The sequence below is a fragment of the Abramis brama genome (assembly GCF_963993115.1).
Source record: "Abramis brama genome assembly, chromosome: 20".
Lineage (NCBI taxonomy): Eukaryota > Metazoa > Chordata > Actinopteri > Cypriniformes > Leuciscidae > Abramis > Abramis brama.
In genome coordinates, this window is record NC_139982.1 from 12113684 (window position 1) to 12138557 (window position 24874).

A 24874-nucleotide genomic window follows, 5' to 3' on the forward strand; every position below is an offset into this window, starting at 1 on the left:
TTTCTTTTTTCCTTTTTTTTTTTTTTTTTCCTTTTTTTTTTTGAAGTAACGGGTACTCACAGTTATGGATAGAAATGTAGTGGAGTAAAGAGTACAATATTTGCTTCTCAAATGTACTTGAGTAAAGTCATGAGTACTCCCCAAAAATGATACTCGAGTAAAGTACAGATCCCTCAAAATTGTACTTAAGTACTGTACTCAAGTAAATGTACTCCGTTACTGTCCAGCTCTGCCCATTACTCATTAAGAGAATAGGGACAACCCTTTTAGACCATGAGCCGCGCGTCGACTATTTCCTGTTGTTAAACTAGCAAAAGTGGATTTGGACACACCCTAAGTGCACTTGCGCCCTGCGCTTTAGACCATGCACTTAGATCGTTAAAATAGGGCCCATGATGTACTCCCTGTTCATTTGCTCTGTTGATTAATAAAGTGGTCAAATAAAACTGTACTGCTGGACTCTGTGTTCTAATAGACACCCCAGAAGCCAGACATTCCTACTTAATTCCTATCTTCCTTTACAGTTTATATATTGACCTGCTGAGTGATCTGAAAGCATTGTTTGATTTTGAGTATACAGGTGAAATGGTTTTGAGCCGATTGTTTGATTTTAGTGTCAGAGGTTTTGTGAATGTAGTTTGAAGAATTGGTTTTGTGTTTAATGTTGTGAGAAAAGGGGTTTCAAGAAATGTGTCTTAGCGATTGTGAAATTGTGAACTGTAATATGAGTATGTAATATTTTGCAAAACCTGAGGGCCATATAGAATGTGCTTTACCTATGTTTAAATGAGCAAACTGGGCTCACAGGATATCACAATAATTAATTAATAATTAATAATTATAAAAAAAAAAAGAGCATGTCAGGACAAAAGCTAAATTTGTCATCGTGTGTGTGTGTGTGTGTGTATGTATGGAAAAAACAACACACTTAGTTTTATTCTTTATTTAAGTTTTAAATAATGCATATTAAATCATTGGTTAAGATAACAAAAAGTACATTCTATAAAGCATATAAAAGCACTGGATACATCTATACACTGTTGAAATTATCAGAACACAAAACCATTTTACTGTAATTTTTCATGACCAACAAAAGTGCCTTTAAGAACAATAAATCTCCCTCTGTTAAATACTCACATTTTGTCTTTTGGTGATTAAACAAAACAGGCTTTTGAAGACATACCTAATAAACTGAACTATATTCCTTTTTTAATTAATTAAAACTCTTCACTCTTTTAACAATAAATGGAACATTGTGGCATCGAACACAGTATTAAAATGCATTTGTGTCAAATAGGTTAGCATTAAATAAAGGGCAGCGGCCTCTAAGATCAGCTTTTGTCATAAAATAAGATTTTCTTCAGAGAAGTAGGAACTCTAGAGGTTTGACTTTAGGTGATTAGGGAGCGCTCACATGGAAGGGACTTCCTGGTACAGTTTCATCCCCCCATTTAACAATAACTACATAGTTTCCTTTCTCCTTCACTGTGTAGGTTACATTGTAAAGCTTGTTTCCCATATGTTTAACAGCCACATCTTCACATGGAGTTCTGGGACCATGGACACCAACCATTAGCATGTTTGTACCTGAAAAAATAAAAAAATAAAATACCCTGTATAATTATGTATTTAGTTTGTGCTAAACCATTATTGACTTAATTTTGGTTTTATTTTACCTGCTTTACTACAGTCAACGGAAAAATTGTTCTTCTGGCCCACAAAGGCTTTGGAGAGGCCAGCACCATGACATACAACCTTACTGGCATCTGAAGTTGACTGTGAGCTGGACAGAGAACTGTAAGCTCCGGCCATCTTAGAGGTTTTGGTAACAGTTTCCACAATGACTGATGAAGTTTCATGCAGACTGTGGCCCCCAGATAGACGCATACCTACAACAAGAGATAGACATGTTAAAACCCATAGTCATAACTCTCTAACTGTGCAAATATTGCATAGCTGAAAAAACACACTGGATGTCCTATGACTTATTTAAGGTAAAACTGTTCCTGGTTCAATACAATCTAAGCTCAATGGCAGCATTTGTGGCATAATTATGTATTAATTACCAACAACAACAAAAAATCAGGAAACATTCCATCACATCAAAGTACGAATTTCAATCAATTTGTGTTCATCCTACCTGTAACCTTTGCTTTGAAGGGACTGCCAACAATATGCTGTGGCCCACCATATTTGATGCATATAAGATAGTTGCCTGGTGCCATAGGTGTATAAGACACTTTGTAACCTTCTGGGCACTCAGTGCAGTCCATTTTGACCTTTGAGGGACCATCAATAGTAACAGATAAGGCACCTGATCCAGCCTTGCATGTGTTGACGACAAACTCAGAGGGAACCCCTACAGAACAATAAGAACATAAGATTAGAATTGGATCTACTGGTGATTTATAACTGAGCAAGACCATCTGCAGCAACATCATGCTAAATCCTTCATAATACTAATCATTATATATCACTAATTTTTGCACTTATCAAGCAGAATATTACAGTGGTCCAATACCTGTGCGTCCACCCTCAAGTCCTGGACCAAAGGCAGACACCATTCCTGGATCTCCAACAGATTCTGCTTCTCCAACACGGACTCTGAATGGGCTACCTGGGATATGGCTTCCATTGAACTTCACATCAATTGAATGAACACCATTCTCACGTGGAATGAAGCGAATTGCATTCTTGTCTATGAAAAGGATGGAATTATAATGTTGTAACAATTAAAGGTTGTAACATTAACATTTAACAAAGTAACATTTCAATAAGCATTTGCCATCTTTTACAATCTGTATTGTATAAAGAGCTATATAAATAAAGATGACTTGGGTTATTTGTTGTCATGCTTTCAAATAAGTCAGGTTCTTAAAACAAAACATAAACAAGTCTACAACTCACCGCTATCCAGTTCAGTGACATAACATTCCTCTACTACACCAGAGGGGGCATGTACTTTAGCATCTATGACACCCCTCGCCCCATTCCTCTGAACCGCAAATGAGGCTTCCTGATTAACCTTCAAATCCTTCTCCTGCAAGTGAAAAGACTAATTAAAGTTTGATTTCTGACTCCAAAATGCTCAGATAGATAGATAGATAGATAGATAGATAGATAGATAGATAGATAGATAGATAGATAGATAGATAGATAGATAGATAGATAGATAGATAGATAGATAGATAGATAGATAGATAGAGCACACGTAAGAACACTTAATCCTTGCTCAATAAAAAAATATTATGGCCATGGACAGACATGGAGTCTAATTACATTTCGAGCACAAAAATAGCTGAGCCATGACTCAAAGAGCAGAAAGAGTTGTTCTGGCAAGCGTTTATTTCACTGTTGCTGTATAGTTACTACCATGTGTTCAGTGCATGTTATATAATATCCCTCATTGTTCCTTATTGTTTTGTAAGGTACAGGCTAGCTGTGACTAGAGCTTACCTGAAGGCTTGTAACAGTAAGTCGACGTGCATCATCAGACAATGTGGCAACAGGAACAATGAAGGGGCTATCTGGGATATGTTCATTATTGAACTTGATGGAAACTTCATAGTCACCTGAGAGGAGAAATGGGGAATGAGAATGCAATGATTTCAACTGGTTTTGCTATCTGATTGTATCTCAAATCATAGCAACTTCTTTGTAAACCTTACCTGGCTCTTGCACAATGTAAATAACACCACAGGATCCATCTTTTCTGTCTTCAAAGGAGATTTCGGCCTTGCTTGGCCCCTCTATAGCAATAGACAGACCGCCTGCTCCAGCCTCTCTTGTCCAAATACTGAATTCAGCTAGAGAGGGTAATGAAAAGAGAGATGCAGTAAATGAAAGAAAAAATGTATACACATCTCTATCATTACAAAAATAAGAAGAAAACAATTTGTTTAAAACATACCAGGAACTTTTGCAACAGCTCTCTCTAGGCCTGTGCCTCCAGCCCGGACCTTGTGGGAACCTCCTTCTCCGAGAGGCCCGACTGTAAACTGGAAGGGGCTTCCAGGGACATGCTCACCCCTGTATTTGACGTTGACAGTGTGAGAACCCATTTCGACAGGTACGAAGCGGACTCTGTAAGTACTGTTCCCGCTATCAACAATCTCTGCATCTGTTACGTTTCCACCAGGGCTGGTCACCTGGGCTGTCATTCCCTGGATCCCTGTGTCACCTGGAAAGGGGAGAACAAGTAAAGGAAACGATGAAACAAGACCTATAGGCGGTGGTGTTTTTTTGGTGGTGGTAGTGGTGGTGGTTGGGGGGGGGGATTGGGGGGGTACAGCATAATAAAGATTTACCCTCTTGCCGAACTGTACCAAAGCTTCCCAGTCTTTCTCTTCCCAGGAAGGATCCAAATACATCTCTGAAAGGGTCGCCGCCTAGCTCTGTGCTCTCCTCTACGTGTACTTCCCGCTTAGTCTCACCACCATGTGACTTGCTGATTTCGGTGCGTTCTGTACGTGTGTAAGTGTGGCTACTGCGTGTGAAGGTACGAGTTAAGCGCTCCTGTGCTGACATCATCTGAAACCAATTTCCTAAGTAAAAAATAAATCAGATTTCAGACACCTTGGCTAATACTGTCACAGTTAATTGTATTCTAACTCACACAATCTCATTTATTGGTATTTGTTTTTACCTGGAATTTTAAGGTTTAGGTCACATGCGCTGCCCACTGAAGCAATAGAGGCAGCTTGCCTTTTCCTTGTTATACTCTCCTTCATCCTTCCTTCTCCTGTTATCTTCACTGTAAAAGGACTTCCTACGGAGTGGTGCGAGCAAACAAAATGTTACAAATCTCTGCCGTAATGGACTGCCAGCCTACATGAGCATATCACTGTAAAGAAACACTGAAAAAGTAACCTGGTATATGTTTGTCTGCAAACTTGATGTTGATGATGTAGTTGCCTGGTTCAGTGGGGCAATATGTCACTTTACATGTTCCATCTTCCACATCCTCACAATTGATATCCACTTTACTTGGACCCTCGATGGACAATCCAAGACCTCCATATCCTTTGAATCAAGACAGCGTGGAAATAAATTAAATTAGGTGTATTACACCAGGTTTGAATTTGAAATCATGCATAGACAAATCATGGTTCAAGTCAAGTTCAAAAGCTCATAACAGAAGAAAAAAAACTGTAAGAACATACCAGCATTTCTGGTGTCCACAAAGAACTCTGCCACTTCAAAGGTATGAGCTTCAACCAAACCTTTACCAAAAGCCTTGACTCTGCTGGCCTCTCCGATTTCAGTTGGTCCTACCATAATCTTAAAAGGGCTGTTGTTCACATGTTTCCCACTCTTCCTCACGCTGACCTCATGCTCCCCCACTTCCTTTGGGGTGAAGGAGAGACCTGGTGAAGCGAGGGGAGCAGAGATTAATCAAAGCCAATCTAGTACATGCAGAAAACATTTGATGGCCTCTTGTGCTTACCAATGTGCTGGTTGGGCAACCTCTTCAGTAGGCAAGGTTCGTCCTTTCCTGATGGAGCTTTGATGCTAGCTGTCAGATAGCTCAGGTCTGTTTCTGTGATCTTCAGTGAGACATCTGCCGCTGTGCCAACGTTCATCTGAGACCTTCGGAGTGAATCATCACCTACACAAACAGACATATTATAGGTAAGGATGGCAAGAGTTCAGTTATTTTTACCAGGTCTAATTTTTAAAAACACAAGTGACACATTTCTTATCGTACCAGTAATTTTTGCAGTGAAGGGGCTGCCAGGAATATGGCTGTTGTCAAACTTGACAATGATGTTGTAATCACCAGGTGCAGTGGGCAAGTAGGACACAGTGCACGTACCATCTTTATTGTCCTTACAACTGATTTCAGCTTTAGATGGACCCTCTACAGCAAGGGACAAACCACCTGTGAAGGGCAAACAAAATGGACTATTTGGCACACTTTTTATAAAAATATATTTATATATTTGCTTTGCTGCAAACACCTTTATGTACCTTGTCCAGCATTCTTGGTAACAACCGTAAAAGTGGCCAGTTTATTGATTATCCCATGACACAAACCAGGTCCATAGGCTGTCACCATCCCACTGTTCATTACATCTACATAGAACTGCAAAGGACTTCCTGTGAACATAATTGCATTCAAGCTGTGATTCTGTAAACTACATAACGCAGTGTATCATTTCACTGACATCTTAAATTACTTAAATTAAGCAGAAAAGCGAAACTCTCTGCTAGCATTGTGTGTTTGCAATTGCAAATGAGTTTGATATTATCAAATAAAAGTTATTTTTATTTTATTTTAAGTACATATTGAGTGTCCAAATGTTTTTTGGGGCCATTTCGCACATAATGTGAAAAGGGGGTCCAACCTGGGATGTGGTTGCCATCATACTTTATGTCCATTTCATGCAGGCCTCTCTCTGTAGGCTGAAATTGCACTGTGACTGTTCCATCTTTGTTGTCCCTGATGAAGGGACGAGCTGTCTTACCAGAGGGCATACGCACCTCACCTGCAAATAAAACAGACATGGGATACTTCTAACAACAGCACACAAAAGTAGTAAGATTTTTGCTCTAAATTAACATGATTAAAGATGTTACCACTGAGCTCTCCTTGCTGGACAGTGAATGGGATAACTAAGTTCAGGGGTTGAAACATGGATTTTGTGTCGTCTCTCGGTGCAACAGGCTGATCTGTAGCCTGAGATAGCATAAGAAAGACAAGCAACAATGATTTCAAACAGTGCCCAGCTCACTGTCACTGCAGTACTGAATATTTTATCCATTCTGTTGTAATGTCCCTGGTATTGATATCAATAGATCTATAATTGGTTTATCAGGCCAGTGATACACAGTTCAACACACCTGTTCAGTAATATCACTCACCATGACTTGAAAAGGGCTTTTAGGAATATGTTGCCCTCCGAAGCGGATTGTGATGACATATTTTCCCGGCTCGGGTGCAGTATAATATATGTCGAAGGTGCCATCTGGATTTTCTCTAACATCCATATCCAGCTCAATGCCGTTTGGGGTCAGAACTGTACATGTCACCTTCCCTTTTCCAGCAGCCTTGGCATCCACAGTGATGAATGTCTCTTCTGCCATCTTAATATTGGGCCCAAGACTTTCTGCTCAAATAACAACATTGTTAAAAACCGAAGAACTTAATTATGGAACCATATTACTTGGTGTAATGGTAACATATTTATAATGGTAGAATATTTAATTATAAAATATATCACCCTTATACAACAATTCATAAAAATATTTAAAATAAATTTTCTGATTCCTTACCAACACCATGTCCTCCAATAGACACTGAAAATAAAAAGCAAGCAAAAATAAAAATAAAAATCAGTAAAAACAAGAGTTACGAAAAGAAAGCACAAAACACCAAGCACCAAAATGGAAATAATACCTGTGAGCAGACACTTGCTGGCATCACCAGTTGGTAAGGCTTGGATATTGTAAGGTGAGAATGGAATGTTATCTCCACCATACTTAATGGTTATGGTGTAGCGGCCAGTCATATCTGGCACATAAGATACAGTGTAAGTTCCATCTCTGTTGTCTTGAATGCTGGCTTTTTTCGGCTTTCCCTCTGGATCCTAAATAGAACACAACATTTAAATGCACTGCTCTGGTAATATATGCCTTATTTTGAGTTTTTTTATTTATATATGTATATATATAAATGTGCTCACAAGGATTTGAACTGTCAGAAGGCCTTTCCCTGCATCGCGAGCATCAATGGTAAACTCCACTGGTAGACTGGCAGCAACTCCTTTAGTGTCCAGACCAGGTCCGCTAGCCCGCACCTTACTGGCATCGTGTGAGGGTGCTGAATTGACTTTGAATGGACTGTTTACAACCACAAAACAAAAGAGATGCAAATTATGTCTTCAAGTCACATTATTGTCATAAGGTAACAATTAAACAGTCTAAAATGCATGACTTTAAGATCTTACCTGCTAGGTACTTCTTGGTTGGCGTATTTGACAGACACAGTGTGCGGCCCCTCCTGCGCAGGGGTGTAGTTGACGGTATGCGTTCCATCTCGGTTGTTTTTAACAACAACAGGCTCAAGAGTTCCTGTAAGACAGAACATGTTCAAGATTTCATGTATCAAGTATGGCAAGTATGGAACATATCTACTGAATTCAGAACCGCATACTAGTATACTACTCGTACTTCAAATTCAGCATTTCTTCTACAGTGTAGAAGTACATTTAAACAAGTTATTTAGTGTTAGACTGGATCAGAGCATATTTGTAGTGGACTGCAGGGGTTCATGTTTTGTACCTTTTGGTCCATACAGCTGGACCTCTAGAGGAGCCAGTCCTGCTTTGCTACTGTCCACAGTGAAGGTTTGTGGAACATGTGCTGTAACTCTGTTAGCAAGTCCAGGACCTGAGCACTTCACCTTACTGACATCCACCACATCCTTAACCAGCACCCGGAATGGACTGCCTGAGAACAGTAACCCCAAATATGAAGTAGTTATAGAACTATACAATTTAAATTAAAAATGATATAGATAATACAGTAATACTGTATTGGTAGTTAACATCTTTATAGGTAATTAGACAGATAATATTTCACCTGGAATAGGCTGGCCTCCATAAGTGATATTGACATCATAGTCTCCAGCAGTGAAAGGCATATATTCAACACTGCAACTACCATCTTTGTTGTCCTTACAGAACATTTTGGATTCTGATGCTCCTTCAATGGTCAAACCCAGACCACCTGTCCCAGCACCCCTTTAAAATAAGCATGGATGTACAATTAGATGTTAATTTCCCACATCTAATCGAGCTTTAAAGCAACTATGAGTTTCTTTTAGGGCATCAATGATGCTACAGTATATGCATACAGAGTCCATACCTTGTCTCCACTGTGAAGCAGTTGGGTTTGTTAACTAGCCCACCTTCCAGGCCAGGACCATAAGCTCGAACACGTGTTGGGTCACAACCTTCTACAACTGACACCTTAAAGGGGCTCTTAGGAACAGCAACATCATCATAAAAGACCTCGATCAGGTGCAAACCTACACAAAGCAAAGAATTACTTTCATTTGAAGAACTCAGCTTTATGCCAATCAAACTTCATAGGCTACATATAGCTGTCTTGCACATATTATTTAATATTATTTTATTTAGTTTATAATTGCATCTATGAAATAAGAAAGAACCTTCAGAGTTTGAAAGCATATAGCTTTTGCAGTGTTTCTAGAAAGTATTTGTAATAGGCTCTGTTTGAACTGCAGCTGTCATTGGTATTAATATAAGATGTATTTCTGTACCGATGTGCAGAGGGCCCTAGTCAGGCACACAACTATTTAATGATCTCTTTTTACAATGCATTTCCTATTTATAAACTCCCTCTCCATCTGTCATATGCTCTCATTCAGTACCGCTTCTAAGCTCTAAAAGCTTCTCAAACCCTGTCTGTATGTACTCCAGGGGCCCCCTTTGCAGGAACCCCTAAACTTTGCGGGAAAGTGGATCACAAGGGATGAAATACCCAATCCATTGTATAATATATATACATACATGTATCTTTCTCTAAAAAGATATCTCATTTGAAAAACGTAATACTCACTTAGCATTCACATGTATTTATATATAAAATATTTCAAACTCTTTGAAAGCCTTTGAAAAAACCCTCACTTTCAACATATTTTTTTCCTTAAACATATTTGTTCTGTGTTTGAGTGACATACCATCCTCAAAAGCAGTATATTCCACTCTATATGTGCCGTCGCCCTTATCAGTGATATATGCATCTGTGTTAGCGCCTGATGGATTGATGATGCGAATCTTAACATGATTCCCTCCTTTGGTCTTAGTCTGGGCCCGGGCATCCACAATGAAGTGTGTTGTCACTTCCCTGAGGACCCCTTAAGTGACAGAAAAACAGGAAAATAAGGTATAATTGATTTGCGGTTGGAAAGTTAATCACAGAAAGTTGTTGTTTAAATTTTTAAATATTACCTCTTGGCTCGACTCCTGGTCCATACACTTTAATCCCACTGGTGTCCACTGACGGCTCCACCTGAACATGTATGGGGCTCTTGGGCACCTGTTTACCTCCATATTTAATTGTGATGGTGTGTGTCCCATGAAAGAGGGGGGTGTAGGTGACAGAGAATGTTCCATCACTGTTCTTTTTAATACAAACTTCAGCTTGAGCCCCTGAATCTGACACAATCTCAATGGTGAGTTCAGCCTCTCCGGCTCTACTGCAGTCCACTGTGAAACTGGCCACCTCGCCAGCTTTAGCCCTCTCTAGTCCTGGTCCACTCACTATAACCTTGCCAGCATCCAGAGCTGGCTTGACAGCAGCTTTAAAAGGAGAGCCAGGGATATGAGCCTCCCCAAATAGGATATTGATGTTGTAGTCACCAGCCTCTGTGGGCAAGTAGAAAACAGAGCAGGTTCCATCACCGTTGTCTTGGCACTCAATCTTCGCCTCACAGGGGCCTTCCAATGTTAGACCCAGACCACCAGCACCTGCCCCTTTTGTGTCTATAGTGAACGGTGCAGGCTGACCCACAATACCACCCTTAAGTCCTGGTCCATAGGCACGAACCTAGTGGGAAATCCAGTAACATTACATTATAGAGCTCACACAATAATTTTACAAAGTCATGAGACCTTTTATTCCCAATAGGCTGTGCTCTTACCTTGGAAGGATCGGCAGGCATGAGTCCCTCCACAGAAAAGGGACTTCCTGGAACAGGGTTCCCATCATAGCTGATGTCCACCTTGTAATGACCCTCCTCAGGTGGGATGTATTTCACACAAGTGGCCTCTTTTGTCTTGTCTGATTCCAACTTACAAGGTATTGGTCTACCAGAGGGTGAGGTTATGCTCACTTGTACCATACCCTGTCCACCTGCCCCTTTTGTGCTAACAATAAACTCTTGGTCCTTTCCAACTTCCACTTCTGCAACACATACAGCAGTTTAGTAAGCATGAGAGCAGTATGCATTTACAGTTGATAGTTCAGGTTGCAAATTACTTTGGCATAAGTGGTTTAACTATTGAGTTAAAGTGCTTACTTTCATTTAGGCCTTGAACTTTGACTTTGCCAAGATCGAGTGAAGGGGCAACTGTGACTTTGAAAGGGCTTTTGGGAACAGGATCCCCACCATGTGTGACCATGATAGCCATCTCACCCTAATTTGCAGAAGATTAGGCATTTATTGCTGGTGATACATAACCTTTCCAATCTTAATAATATTCATGTTCAAAGCAAAAACGACATGGAATAGATGATAGTGACCCCTGACCTGATGAAGAGCAGTGTACTTCACAGTGTAGGAGTAATCATGATTATCAATGATCTCAAAATCTTTAACAGCGTTTCCTTTAAAAGCAGTTTTGAACTGCACTTCTGGTTTTGCCTTTCCTGCTCCCTTTGTGAAGATGGTGAAATGGGTTGGAATATCCACTTGAATTCCTGTAAAGCAGAGTTGTGTCAATTAAAATGAATTTCTCTGTGGCTTAAGGTCTTAATGTTGCGGCTTACACCCACCTGTCTTGTTCAGTCCAGGACCTTCAGCTCTGACTTTACCAGCATCATGAGATGGATCCACCTTGACTTTGAATGGGCTGCTGGGGATTTCCTGTTTTAAGCAGAGAATAGTTTGATATGTTCACTTAGCATTAGTGTGCAACTGGGTGCAGGCAAGAAGCAAGAAGTTTGTTCAGTGCTTTACCTGATCTGCAAAAAGCACCATGATTGTGTAACGGCCAGGGCCAGGGGGTGTGTACTTGACAGTGAAGGTGTCATTGTCATTTTTAATGATGTCAAAATCGATATCTGCCTCTGCTGGACCCACCACACCTGGGGCACATTTGATGCCAATGCTAATATCACCTAAGATATAGTCAGAATGGTTAGCCACATTCAAACTTTTTTACAGTGTCATATAATGAAAAAATAAACTCATTATGCAAACCTTGGCCAGCTTTACTGCAGTCGACAGTGAAGTAGGTGGGCTCATCTGCCTTTAGGCCAGTTTTCTCAACTCCAGGCCCATAGACCTTCACTTGGTCAGGGTGACAGCCTTCACCAACAAGAACCTTCAAAAACAAAGTTTTAAGCTATGGACTATAAAATCAGCAATGATGTGCAAAAAACAAAGCGAAATCTCAAAGAAAACAGTGACTCAACTAATGGTGCTTTTACAACACATAATAATACAAACCGAAATACTACACTTGGAATACTCACTCTGAAGGGACTCTTGGGTACGTTGACCTCCCCCCAGGTTAATATGATGGTGTGCTTCACTGGCTTGGTAGGAACATACATACAAACAAAAGTGCCATCTCCCTTATCAGTAATTTGAATGTCAATCACACAGCCCTCAGCATCCTAGAAGAAAGTTTGCAGAAATATAAGAATTCACGTTTGCATGTATGTGTCTTTGCCATCCGTTACCCTTTAACACTGATTCTACTGGCAGGACTAATGCTTAGCATTAGTCTACAATCACTGCCAAAGCAAAGCACTGAGAATATTACACATATTAAACCTGAGCATAGATCTTCAGACTGCCTTTGCCAGCTTCGCGAGCATCTACAGTGAATTGTGTTGATTTGTTGACAATAATTCCGGTGGGCTCCAGGCCTGGCCCAAACGCTTTGACCTGCACATGAGATTCATCAGATCAATAACACTGACACTGACACTGACAAAAAAAATTACTTTTGATTATTGTTTCCATGTGTAAATCACCTTCTCAGGGAAGACATCATTAGCTGCTGGAAGGATATGGGCCATGAATGGGCTGTCTTTGATATCTTCATCATCACAGATGACATGAACTGCATAATCTCCGGGTTCGGTGGGCCAGTAACGCACGTCACAGGAACCGTCACCTTTATCATCACACTCTATCTTTGCTTGAGAAGGGCCCTCAATGGAAAACCCTTTAAAGAAAAGAGATGGTATGTAAAAATTAGCTGGACACATAAAAGAAAGTATCTTAATTATTGTCTTCCTTATGTGGAATTACCCACCTAGAGTTCCTACTTCTGTTCCAATGGCCTCAACAACAAAGTCAGCTGACTTTCCAACCATTCCAGTCTTCAAGCCAGGACCCCAAGCCCGCACCTTTTGTGGTCCAGCTTCCTTGCTGACTTCCACTTCAAATGGGCTAAAATAATCACATTTTAAACAGTGCTGAGATTGAACATAAAATATAATAGAGGAAACTTTGACACAGAGGAAGGGGTGAAAGTGATTTCACCAAGTAAAACATGTTCCTTTATAAATCTTGGAAAAACATTTTAATCAATCAATCAGATTTGAGGGATACGTTTACAGTTAATGTCAAGTTTAGGCTTACAAAAAGGGGTAGGGCCTTCTACACCATTCTTATTCATCTGTCATTTCCCTCTGATTTTAGGGATAAGTTATGAGCAGGGTTAGGGTTAAGGGTAGGGATAGGGTTAGGACAATGTTTTTGGACAGGAATGTTGATCCAGGAATGTCTTGCTTGGCAAAATCATGGCGACCTAGAGGAAGGTGTGTATATTTGCATTACAGTGGTTAACTAAGATATACAACTAGCTCTCACCTGCGTGGGATAGGTTGGCCTCCCCATGTGATGTTTACAGTATATTTCCCAGGCTTAACAGGGCAATAATCACACTTGAACTCTCCATCACCAACATCACGTACTTTCACAGGCACATCTACTCCTCCTGAAAACATATGCATAGAATACTCTAAATGTTTCTAAATGTAGAGACTAAGAATTACAGCAAGGATGTAAAATGGATTCATTATGTAGTCAAAGTGTACACAATTAATAGTCAAAGTATCTAGCCAAGTAAGAAAGTGTAAGTAAGAAAATGTAACACATCTGATTGTACTGTGTAGTAACATTTAAAAAGTTATTATTATTATTTTATTTTTTTCTTGGAAAGGTAATTGCGTAAGAATATACGTTTTTCAGAATACAAGTGTTCAGTTTTAGCAGTAAAATAATCCCCACAATATACCCCAGAAAGAAAGAAAGTTTATAAATGACTCACCTGGCCCTTTCACAGAGACCTTCAACTCTCCAGTTCCTGCTCCTTTGGTAAAAACTGTGAAATCCGCCACCTCCTTAACCCGAACGCCGTTAGGCTGCAGTCCCCGGCCAGTTGCACGGCAGGCATTGGCATTGCTGGCTGATGGGGAAAAAGAAACAAAATAAACATATTATAAAATGTCCCAAACTTTTTTAAATGCACAGACTGAAGCAGTGTTAGTAAGATCAAGCGAGGTGCTGTGCTTCTGGTCAGTTGCTCTGATGACAAACAGGAAAACTGGACAAGTCATTTATGATAAGAATAAAATATAGGATATTAATAAAATACAATACAAAAAACATACCAGTATTACAATGACAGATTGCTAGAATGGTCATTTTATAAACATTCAAACTGACAGTATTACAAAATGTTTTGCTTTTATAAAGATGTATAAAATCAATTTAAAATCTAAAAAAGTTTTTTTTTCAACATGACACTCATACAAATATTATGTAAGTTCATGTGTTCCTCCAATTCAAACACATAACTTTGGTATTGCTCTTTTCCTACCATGCCTCAAAGTGGGTGTTTTGATGTATGGCAGGAATTAAGCTGCTGCGAACAAGCAAGAAGCTAAGCTTTAGCCCGCAGAGGTTTGCGCACCTTTCTTTTTATGAGGGGGTATCAGCTTCAAGGGTACAGCAGAAGGTTTAGGGTGTGCTACAAAATAAACAATTGTGTTTTTGGTGTGGGAGGGAGATTATTTGACTTTCTTTGTTGCTCACTGTTCCAGTATGGCTGACACATTTAAAGACATTTGATTAATTCAACAAGATATATAAGAAAAGAAAATGATCAGATGATTACCCTCGGAGATGTGCACTTTAAAGGGGCTGTTGGGTATGGTCTGCCCAGCAAAGGTCACATGGATGGTGTGCGGCCCCTCCTGAAGAGGTTTGTAGGTGCAACGGAACATGTTATCGCCCTTGTTTTCTAGAATAACTTCCACAGTGTTGTTTTTATTCTGAGGATCAACAATGACCACACTAACATCTCCAGCCCCAGCACCTGAAATGAGTGAGACAGAACCATGAGAGCAACTTCATATAGAAAAACCTCTTCCAAAACACATTTTGTGCATTCTGCTCACCTGCAGTATAGATGTCAAAATAAGTAGGTTTATGGGCCACATTGCCAACTGCCTCAAGACCTGGTCCTCGAGCCTGAACTTTGCTGGGATCCCCCAGAGCCTTCGCCACATTCACCATGAAGGGGCTCTTATCAATGTCCTGACCAGCAAAGAGTACCTTCACCTGTGATATAATAGAATAAATAAACAACCATGCAACTGGAAGCAAACCAGTTCATATCCTCAAATGGACACTGTACAACCAACTATGTTCTTGTACTAATGCATACCTTGTGGGGTCCCTCAACCTTGGGCACATAAGTGACAGAGAATGTCCTTTTCTTGTCATTGTTGGCGACAACTTTAGCCTTAATTTTAGGAAAATTAAAAGATAGATTTTAGTTTAAAATGGTTTGTTTCACATTGATGCAACCATTTACAGAATGTTAGAGAAATATATCTGTCATTTCTCACCTCCTCAGTGTGACCCTCTGGGTCCTCTACATATACAATCACTTCACCAAGTCCAGCCTCCAGTGTTTCTACAGTAAATACAGCTGGCTTCAAAACCATGTTCCCCTGAGGCTCAATACCTGTTTTCATAAAAATAAAAATAAACTGTCATACATATTAAGTCTTTCAACAACAGCAATACTCAGAATGTACATATTGAACACTTGATTGTATGCAAAGTACGCAAATACAGCATAAATAGCCCTTATTTTAAAATTCCTTTTACTAAATCTGTATGTGTGGCTCAAAAACTCATTATTAGCTTTTGTGCTGACAAACACTTTTCGTGACGTTTCAACTGAACTTGGAGTACAGTATAAGCCTTTGTTTGCTCACCTGGTCCATAGGCCTTGGCTTTTTTGGGGTGCAGCTGCTTTGGCTTAAGAGGGGCTCCAGGCTTCAGTTTAGCTTTGGGAAATTGAGAGAGGTATGTCATCACTGAATGCTCATCCACATCTGGATCCACAATTTCCTCTGGAGCTATCACCTAGAGATCAAAAATGCATACATGTCAGATGAATTAAGAATTAAGTATACAGGGCCTCATTAACTAATAACTGCTTTCAAGTTCCATATGTATGTGCTCAGAAAAAAAAAGTTATTACGCCAAATTTCCACTGGAGAAGTAACTAGTGAACTAGTCAGAAAGCCTGTTTATGATGACATAAACATTGGAGAAAGAAGCCACACCCTTCCAGCATTTCTTTTTTCACCATCACATTTGTTCTACCATCACAAGGTGGTGGCAATCTCTTCAGATACTATATTTATCCACAGAGTGCCGAGGTTTGAGAGCGGCCTTCAACAATCCAAGGGCAGGATTTACCAGGAGCCAGACCCCTCCCACATCCCCTCAACAGTCAGCAGGGAATTTAGCCTCAAGAATTTATGACACACATGCTACACCATCCATGGAATCTCACACTTATCCCATGAGGATAACGGAGCATGCACCACACTGTGTCAAAGTGCTGAAACCACTAACATTTTACACAAGCCCATGCCTAAACACTACCTTCCTTATGACTTCCTTTTATACTTTCAAGTAGAGTATAAAATTCATTGGCTAAACAAATGGTGTTAATGTTAAGTGGATGTTCACCTGTGGCACTCCGAGCCAGTCATCCGCCTGCTGCATGGCCTCACGAGCATTTGCAACAGGCTGGTTGGGGTCCCATTTTTGCCAGTCAGGGCACAGACCTACAGAAAGAGTTAAATTGTTATGAGTGAATCATTTAACTTCTTCATTTAATGAGGTCTTAAGCCACAAACTATACTTAAAAAGTAAAGGAAACATTTTATTGAAACAATAATGACCTAACTTTATAAATCAGTTCATGTTATCAGGCCTCCCATAAACTTGGTATGCTCTTTATAAATTGTTTATTAAAAATGTCAAAAGAAGCATATAATGTATCCAGAATATAAAATGATAATGGTAATGCTGTGATTTGTCAAAAGCCAGCAACACCCTGTATGGTCATGACTGTCTCACAGGGACTGTTTCATATCAACTACACTGAAGTAAACACTTTACTTCACAACCCCTCTCCTAAGTACGGCTCCATGTGAGCAAAGAGTGGTGCAGGAAGTAGGTCATGATTTAGTTTGAACTTTTTTATATATATTTTTTTTATTATTGCCATGTTATTATTTCTCTTCCTAATGACAATAAAATGGGTTAAGCTCTCTAAAAGGAAAGGGGGAAAAGGAGGATAGTCACACAAAACTATTCAGAATTTTTTAAGACTGTATATACTAATTTCCTATTTAATGATTTTATTACATTACTCGTTTTATATTGGCACTGAAACTCAATCAATTCTATTTATGACAATGAATTATCTTGTGTTCTTGCCCTTTTATCTAAAAAATCTAAAAATAAGTTAACCATCAAATTGGTCAAAGCATTGAATATAGCGTGAGAACCCAAAATCTCTGGACAAATGTGATTGTTAACCAGGACTTCCTCACCCAAACACAAATGCCCAAAGTCAAATCAAGCAAACAGCTACACCTGATAATGTCAGAATGTGTACTTACCAGGGGCACAGTTGTCCACGAGGGCACCAAGGGCCTTGCCATCCCTCCAGTCTTTGTTAAAGTTGTTAATAGGTAGCTCTGGAACCTTGTTCTGAATCCAGCCCAGCAATCTTTGTTTGGGAGTGAGTTTCTTAACCTCTTCATCATCCTCATCATCCCACATGGGCATGGAGATGGAATAATGGAGAATGAGTGTCCATATGAGACCCAGAATCAGTTTCAGGTTCCCATCTACAATGGCTTTGCTGTCTACACAGGTCAAAGAAAATCACAAGAAAACTGATTTTTGAAAAAGTAGGTACAAGTGTTTGTATTAATAGTAGTTCCACATCAGTTTACATTTGTCATCTCAGAAATAACACTGACATCCAGATGTAGGCTGTTAAAGGGTTAGTTCACCAAAAAATTCTGTCATTCATTACTCACACTCATGTCGTCTCAAACACGTAAGACTTTTGTTCATCTTCGGAACACAAATAAAGATGTTTGAATGAAATCTAAGAGATTAATGAAATCTGAGAGATTCCATTGACAATGAGGTTTGTTCTCACATGTCCAGGCAAGTACAGTTGAGCTTCTGATTTTGTTTTCACTGATCAATTTTTATATGTGAATAAAAGCCTAAATTAAATCTGTTCATCATATAAAGCGATTGTGTCTCTTCAAAAGAAATTGGACTAAACTGCTCAATTCATTTGGATTAGTTTTACGATCTCTTTATGAACTTTTTGGAGCGTCAAATAGGTAGTTGCTGTCAATGGAGGGACAGAAATATCTTAGTTTCATTAAAATATTTTCATTAGTGTTCCGAAGATGAACAAAAGTCTTACAGGTTTGAAACAACATGAGGGTGAGTAAAAAAACAACAGTGAATTAACCCTTTACATAGTCAAGTCTCCTAAACAACTTCACACAACTGGTTTACACAAAGTCTGTTCTTTATCTATCAAAGCAGCTCTAAACATTGATCAATAAACTGCAATCCTACAGTGATGTAACTGCAATATTTACTCTGTATTCATTAATACTCCAACAAGTTTTTCCAGCATGTCTAGAGACAGATCAATGTAACCTTTCACCTTATAAAAAATATAACAAACAAGCTGTGGCCCTTTAGAACTATTTTCCATTTCACTGACACATGGAAGCCCAATGTGTACATGGTGCTGAAATACAGCCAGACTCTGACCTGAGTCCTGACAACCGAACTTTAGATGGAGGTAAAGAAGTGAGCATCTGAATGCTGATAATGTTTACGGGCAGGCTTGTGTGTGTGAGAGAGGTTTGGCAGTCAACTTTACCAGAGATACAAAAACAGCAGTAATATCAACTGCATTTGCATGATAACTTCACTTCTATTAATAAGTAATTAACAAATAATAATGTATGAATAATTCACATTTATTAATAAGTAAATCAGAAGAAGGCTACAAATATTTTAATGTTAAACATCAACCATGTGAAATTGTTATATTAAGGATCTAATCCTACACTGGGACGATCTTTGCTGTTACTCTTCAAAGTTTAAATAGAAATGTTGGTAAGTAACACTTTAGAATCTAAAGTAGATAATGGAACACATATTCACTATTAACTTTTTAGCTTGCCTATTACTAGCATATGGCTGTTTAGTACTTATAAAGCACATTAATGCCTTATTCTGCGTGATCGTATTCTAGATCTCTTAACCATACCTAAACATAACAACTACCACAACCTTGCTTACTATCAATAAGCAATTAGTAGTTAATTGATGGAAAATCCTAGATAATAGTGACTATGGGTTCTCTAATCTAAAGTGTTAACGAAATGTTAGTGTCAATACAATGATATAGAACTTAAATATAAAAACAGAAACCTATTTAACTTTAAGTGTTTTCCTGTCCAACTAGGCTAGTTAAATCAGAACTTACCTATTGACACTAATTTGATTCGCTCTCTGTCCAGAAACTCCAGCGCCACCGACACGTTCTCCAGTTTCATTTGTCTGAAGTTTGGTCTGACGTTATGCTTTCTATACATTTTCTTCTGACTGAGGACCTCCAGAAGCCCGATGAGTTTGAGCCCATCGGCCAGGTCTTTCTGGAGGTCAGTGATGCTCTTATTGACGCATTTGAGATGTTCATTGCACCATCTGGTGAAGGTGTTCTGCTGGATCTTCTTCCACGGCGCGTCCTCGGCCAGATCTTTCTCTGTGGCTGGCATCTCTTCCTCTTCCTCTTCCCCGAGGTCTGTGCCCTGGTAGTATTGAGGCGGCAGATCGTCTAAATATGTGTGATTGCTCATGATGGACTCTTCCTTTTATACTTCTAATGCAAGAAATTCACAGCTCGTCACTTTTGCGGGAGAGTGTCAGAAGCGCGCTCGCTGTTAAACAGATCAAAACTTGGATGAAGTAAAAAAAACACACACACACACACACACACACACACACACAAAAAAAAAACAGACTTTCACATATAGCCTACTTGTGAAAAGAGATCTTCTGTCAGGACGATGATAGATTATCCGATTTACGGTTTACAAGGCGGCCAGTCCCCGTTTTTAATTCTCAGTGCCCTGTCAAATGTAGTCGCTTCTTCTTAATGGAGACTTCGCGTTTGAAGAATATCACTTTTTGACAAATGAAAAAGTCACTTTTGCTGATCCACAGTTCGCAGGAGTGAAACTCAGTTTGAAATGAAGAGAGGGTGAATGAAGGGGGTTTAAATGCACCCAGGTCCCTGGGATTACATCACACTGATGTCATGCTGTAAACTGGAGTATGACGAACTAGTTTTCTAATTCTGAATGATATCTATCATAGATCAGATTGGTGGAAATGAATGAGACAGTCTGTGATTGGCCAGTTGAGACACACTTATTTCTGGACTATCGGAGTAAGTGGGCGGGGTGAAAGTCCTCTCATTTGTAAACTGTGCGCTCACCAGCCCTGTATGACAAAGTCACAGCAAAAATAGAGAGTGACGGCACAACACTTTACATTATGCCTGTCACATAGGCTGTCGTTATAACAAATCATTAGTGAATGAAGAACTATATGTAATTACAAACAGCTTCTCCTACTGTAAATAAGGCTACTGCGCTCAAAAATGTTCAAGTCTCATTTCAATTCATTGTAAAATTCCATCAAACTGAATTGAATAAGTTACATATTATTCATATTGTGAATTAAACATTTTAAATGAGTAAAAAAGCTAACTATAGCTTAATAAAAAAAAATTGTAAAAAGTTTTAATGGAACAAGGGAATGGACCATTTAGTTAAGGCTATGTGATTCGTATTCATAAATTAAAAATGAAAATATATTATAGTTTAAGATTTATACAAAATTTGTTATTAAGCTCTATAGTTTTTTACAAAATAAAAATTCTTAATTGATAATATCAATAACGTGAAAGGATTATTTAAGTCAATTTAATGAAATTTTACTATTAATTGGCTAAAACGTTTTTGAATAGGCTTAACAAAATAAAAACACATTATTATATTATATTATATTATATTATATTATATTATATTATATTTATTATATTATATTATATTATATTATATTATATTATATTATATTATATTATATTATATTATATTATATTATATTATATTTGTCACAGTTCACTCAGTTCACTCAGTTTGGCTGTTTTCCTGTTTGCACTATTTCCCCAGAGTTTGTTGTCATGGTGTCCTGATTTGAGTCTTCATCACTGTCAGCTTTGCACCTGTATTTAAGTTCCCTTGTTTCTGTTCATTGTTGTCGAGTCTTGTCAACGTTTGGATGTGTGTTACGCTACTCTCTTACATTAGTTTACACCTACAAAACTTTTTACTGTGCATGTGAAATTTGCATGTTTTCTGAAATTTCAAGCAGAAGTTGTATTTCTATAAATTAAATACGCTTGTAACAAGATCAATCAGAAATCTTGTTCATTCATTGTCAGTTGTCTTAAAAAAATTAAATAAAATTATCAACCCATTACTTAAATGTTAAGTAGGCTACTTTTAATAAGGACATTGGGATCCCTCTGCCCAAGCCTTTAAACTGTGACTGGTATCAGGTGTCACCTGACGGAAAATGCTTTCAAATTTTAATCCAGTCAGAGCATGGCATGTGCTCTAGCACTTTACTGTGGTTTGGTAATGTGACAGCAGTTGATATTGGTCTGTTTAGGGAGTAAATGAGTGCCAAGTGTTCAAAGTAAAACATCATGTAGCCTAAAACATCACATAGTCTCGAGGGAATCAATTATGTTTTATTAGAGAAAAAAAATGCAAACATGAAGCAGATTGTGAATCACAGGTTTGTTACTTCATCTTGAAATGTTCTAAGAAGGTCGATGTTCTTGTACATTTATAGTCTCTGATTGTATATGTCTTGAATTGCAATAGTGTTGTGTTCACCAATGTGTATTTTTGGGCTGTCCCCTCTGTGTAGAGCAATGACCAGACAAAGTGACTCAGCATGGCAGATTTAGATAAACACTTCTGACTTACATCAGTGACACACCAAAAGATTAAACCTGCATTTCACATGCTCATTAAAATCTGTTTTGTAACCCAAAATTCCAGTGACAATAAAATATTATCTTGTAAGAGACAATAAAATAATAAGACAAAGACATTTTCAGACAAAATTTGATCAGCACACTGACTGATTTTCTTATTAATGTTGATACACAAAAGACCTGTTAGAACAAACAAACAGTTATACTTTTAAAAATTGTATTGAAGACACTGAGTGATCGTTGATGAGGCAGGCTGGACAAAGTAAGTGCACTAGAATTGAGTAACTCCTTTAGTAGCAGTTGTAGTGTGTCTATAGCACAGTACCTCTTTATCTCAATCGGCCTCAGGTAAACACATTTTCTGGCTTCAGGTAAACACATTTTCTTCTTTTTCAGCCATTCTTTCGTTGTTGATTGCTTGTTTGCTTTGGATCATTGTCATGTTGCATCACACAGCCTCTCTAAAGCTTGAAGTAATGGACTGCCGTCTTGGCATTTACCTGTAAAATGTGTTTATACACTTTTGAATTCATTGTTCTTTCAGTGATTGTGAAGCGTCCAGACCTCTAAACCCTGATGCCCCTTCCGCCATGTTTCACAGTTGGGATGAGGCTTTGGTGTTGGTGTACAGTGTTCTTTTTTCTCAACTGTGCACAAAACATTTTCCCAGATGATTTGTGGATCATCAGGTGGTCTTGGCCAAACACGAGATACGCTAGACAGCAACAGTTTCCATATGTTTTCTCCTTTCAGTGTTTTTCTGATAGTGGAAAAATGAACAAAGAATTCTGCAGTTTGTAGATTTTTCTGTTTGTAGTCTTTTGCTGTTGTCTTTGTGTTCTTTCTCGTCTCTTTTAGGATTGCACATTGTGATATTTGGAGGATGACTGCTTACTTTGTCCAGTGTGCCTTGTCAATGAACACTCCATGTCTTCAATACAATTCTGAAAAAGTACTGTTCATGGGTTATTAGTTTAGTCAGATTGTGTCAGTCTATAATTGTTACTTGGATGAAGACCAGACTACATTTTATAAGCAACCAATGTAGAAATGTAGATATTTTTAAAGGGTTCACAAACACAGATTATTGCCAATGTAGTTTAAAGATGGATGGAAGTAGCTCTTCCTTGTTGGAAAAAAAAAAAAAAAAACACTTCCCAACAATTGCTGGTCTCAGCTGGTTTCAGATGGTCTTCCAGCTTGATGAGACTCCACAATTTGTCTTCTTATGCCTGAGTCTGACCTAATGTTCCAGCAGAAATGTAAAAGAAGAGTACCAAGAATTCAGTTATCAGTCAACATACCTGCCAGCATGAATTCTTGGCTTGAATTTAATATGACAATTTATGACACTGAATTCCAAGCATATAAATAAATATCAGTGTAGTGAAGTGTGCAGTGGCATCCAGGAAGTCTCATATTTCTTCTGAACCTTAAACACATGATGAATGTGATACCTCACTTTCTAACAATAGTGTTATTTTTCAGAAGATCCTAAATTTACATCTAAAAGAAAGTTACATTTAATATTTTTCAGTATCATAAATATATAGCACAATACACAAATGATGTGTTTAGAAAGTCTTCTAGAAGTTTGTTTAAAAAGTTGTTACTAGAGTTAGAGATCTCTATTTGCCATTGGACAATCCTGACTGTAAAACAATTCATGTAATGTTACTGTTAATTTTATCCTATAAGATATGTTGCACCCCTTCATTTGAAAAAAGAAATAAAAAAAATTAAATTAAAGAGAAAATCCCTGCATTGTGTTACTGTAAGGGATTATCTGGGTTTGTTTCTGTTTTGGGTGCAGGGTTTCTCACATGTTTTAGCTCTGTTTCCTCCTGGGCTGTATTTAACTCCACTTTTAGACAGAGTCTACCCAACATGTACACTTCAGGTAGAACCATAGACCACAATGCAACATGATTGTGACATCACAACTGGTGGCACTTAACTTACCCCCACCCCACAAAACTATAGTGTATGATACTGGAGTTATTTTGACATTAAGTTACCTTAAGCTGACTGTTATAGTTTGTTGTATTGTTGTAATTTTTTATATTTTTTCCAACATCACAAGCATACATACAGGGATGGGCAGTATTTCAGATACATGTATTTAAAATACGTATTTGAAATACAAAATACTCTTTATCGGGGTATTGATTGTGTGCATGAAATAGTTCAGACATTCACTAGCTCAACATTGGGTCAGCGATTTTCTTTGGAATAAGGTGAGAATGTCATGATCAATTCTACTTGTTGATTAAAGTTAAAATAGTGCATTATTCACTTCAGTTAACATGAAAGAATAAAAGAGCACAGACAAGTGGGAAAATAGCATTAGCCAATCATTCTTGACCGGTTGTTATGGAAGCTTGTTTCCACCACAAAATAAAACATTTTAAAAGATAATTTTGACTTTATTTCTCAGAATTGCGAGATATAGCCTAAAGTCAGAATTGCGTGAAATAAAAAGTCGCAATTGCGTTTTATAAAGTCAGAATTGCGAGATATAAAGTCAGAATTGCTTGAAATAAAGTCGCAATTCCGTGTTATAAAGTCAGAATTGCATGTTATAAAGTCAGAATTGACTTTTTTTCTCGCAATTGCGACTTTATATTACGCAATTCTGACTTTATAACACATAATTGCGAGTTTATATC

At 38.3% G+C, this 24874-nt stretch overlaps 1 protein-coding gene across 2 annotated transcripts; it reads right to left on the reverse strand.

Moving 5' to 3' along the window:
* Window positions 1-947: 947 nt before the first annotated feature.
* On the reverse strand, window positions 948-20384 carry flnca (filamin C, gamma a (actin binding protein 280)). Of its 2 annotated transcripts, XM_084094840.1 has the most exons (49): window positions 20172-20313; window positions 19617-20070; window positions 17704-17952; window positions 16763-16860; window positions 15997-16147; window positions 15622-15740; window positions 15438-15515; window positions 15169-15331; window positions 14886-15086; window positions 14682-14738; window positions 14037-14174; window positions 13577-13703; window positions 13017-13153; window positions 12733-12926; window positions 12530-12643; window positions 12226-12369; window positions 11951-12074; window positions 11708-11868; window positions 11524-11614; window positions 11279-11448; window positions 11048-11165; window positions 10670-10932; window positions 9978-10575; window positions 9707-9883; window positions 8869-9031; window positions 8584-8744; window positions 8284-8451; window positions 7950-8073; window positions 7686-7842; window positions 7400-7589; window positions 7276-7299; window positions 6865-7109; window positions 6580-6679; window positions 6348-6488; window positions 5971-6099; window positions 5708-5881; window positions 5447-5608; window positions 5163-5366; window positions 4870-5022; window positions 4646-4768; window positions 4308-4544; window positions 3911-4180; window positions 3669-3806; window positions 3457-3572; window positions 2908-3040; window positions 2522-2698; window positions 2141-2359; window positions 1677-1889; window positions 948-1587 (listed from the first exon to the last, which is right to left on the reverse strand). In XM_084094840.1, exons 2-49 carry the CDS (start codon window positions 19987-19989, stop codon window positions 1400-1402), a joined length of 8154 nt encoding a protein of 2717 aa, XP_083950966.1. In that variant the 5' UTR covers window positions 19990-20070; window positions 20172-20313; the 3' UTR covers window positions 948-1399. The 2 variants fall into 2 exon arrangements, with proteins under 2 accessions (XP_083950966.1, XP_083950967.1); XM_084094841.1 differs by lacking the exon at window positions 14682-14738 and having other exon boundaries at window positions 20172-20384.
* Between the last annotated feature and the right edge of the window lie 4490 nt (window positions 20385-24874).

Bases quoted from the DNA above. Each gene is read 5' to 3' on its own strand.
- flnca (XM_084094840.1), bottom strand. From the start codon at position 19,989: ATGAGCAATCACACATATTTAGACGATCTGCCGCCTCAATACTACCAG. The intron at 16,861-17,703 runs GTAAGTACACAT...CTCTTTCTGTAG, and splicing joins CGTGGACAACTGTGCCCCTG to GTCTGTGCCCTGACTGGCAA. The intron at 2,699-2,907 runs GTGAGTTGTAGA...TCCTTTTCATAG, and splicing joins TGTCACTGAACTGGATAGCG to ACAAGAATGCAATTCGCTTC.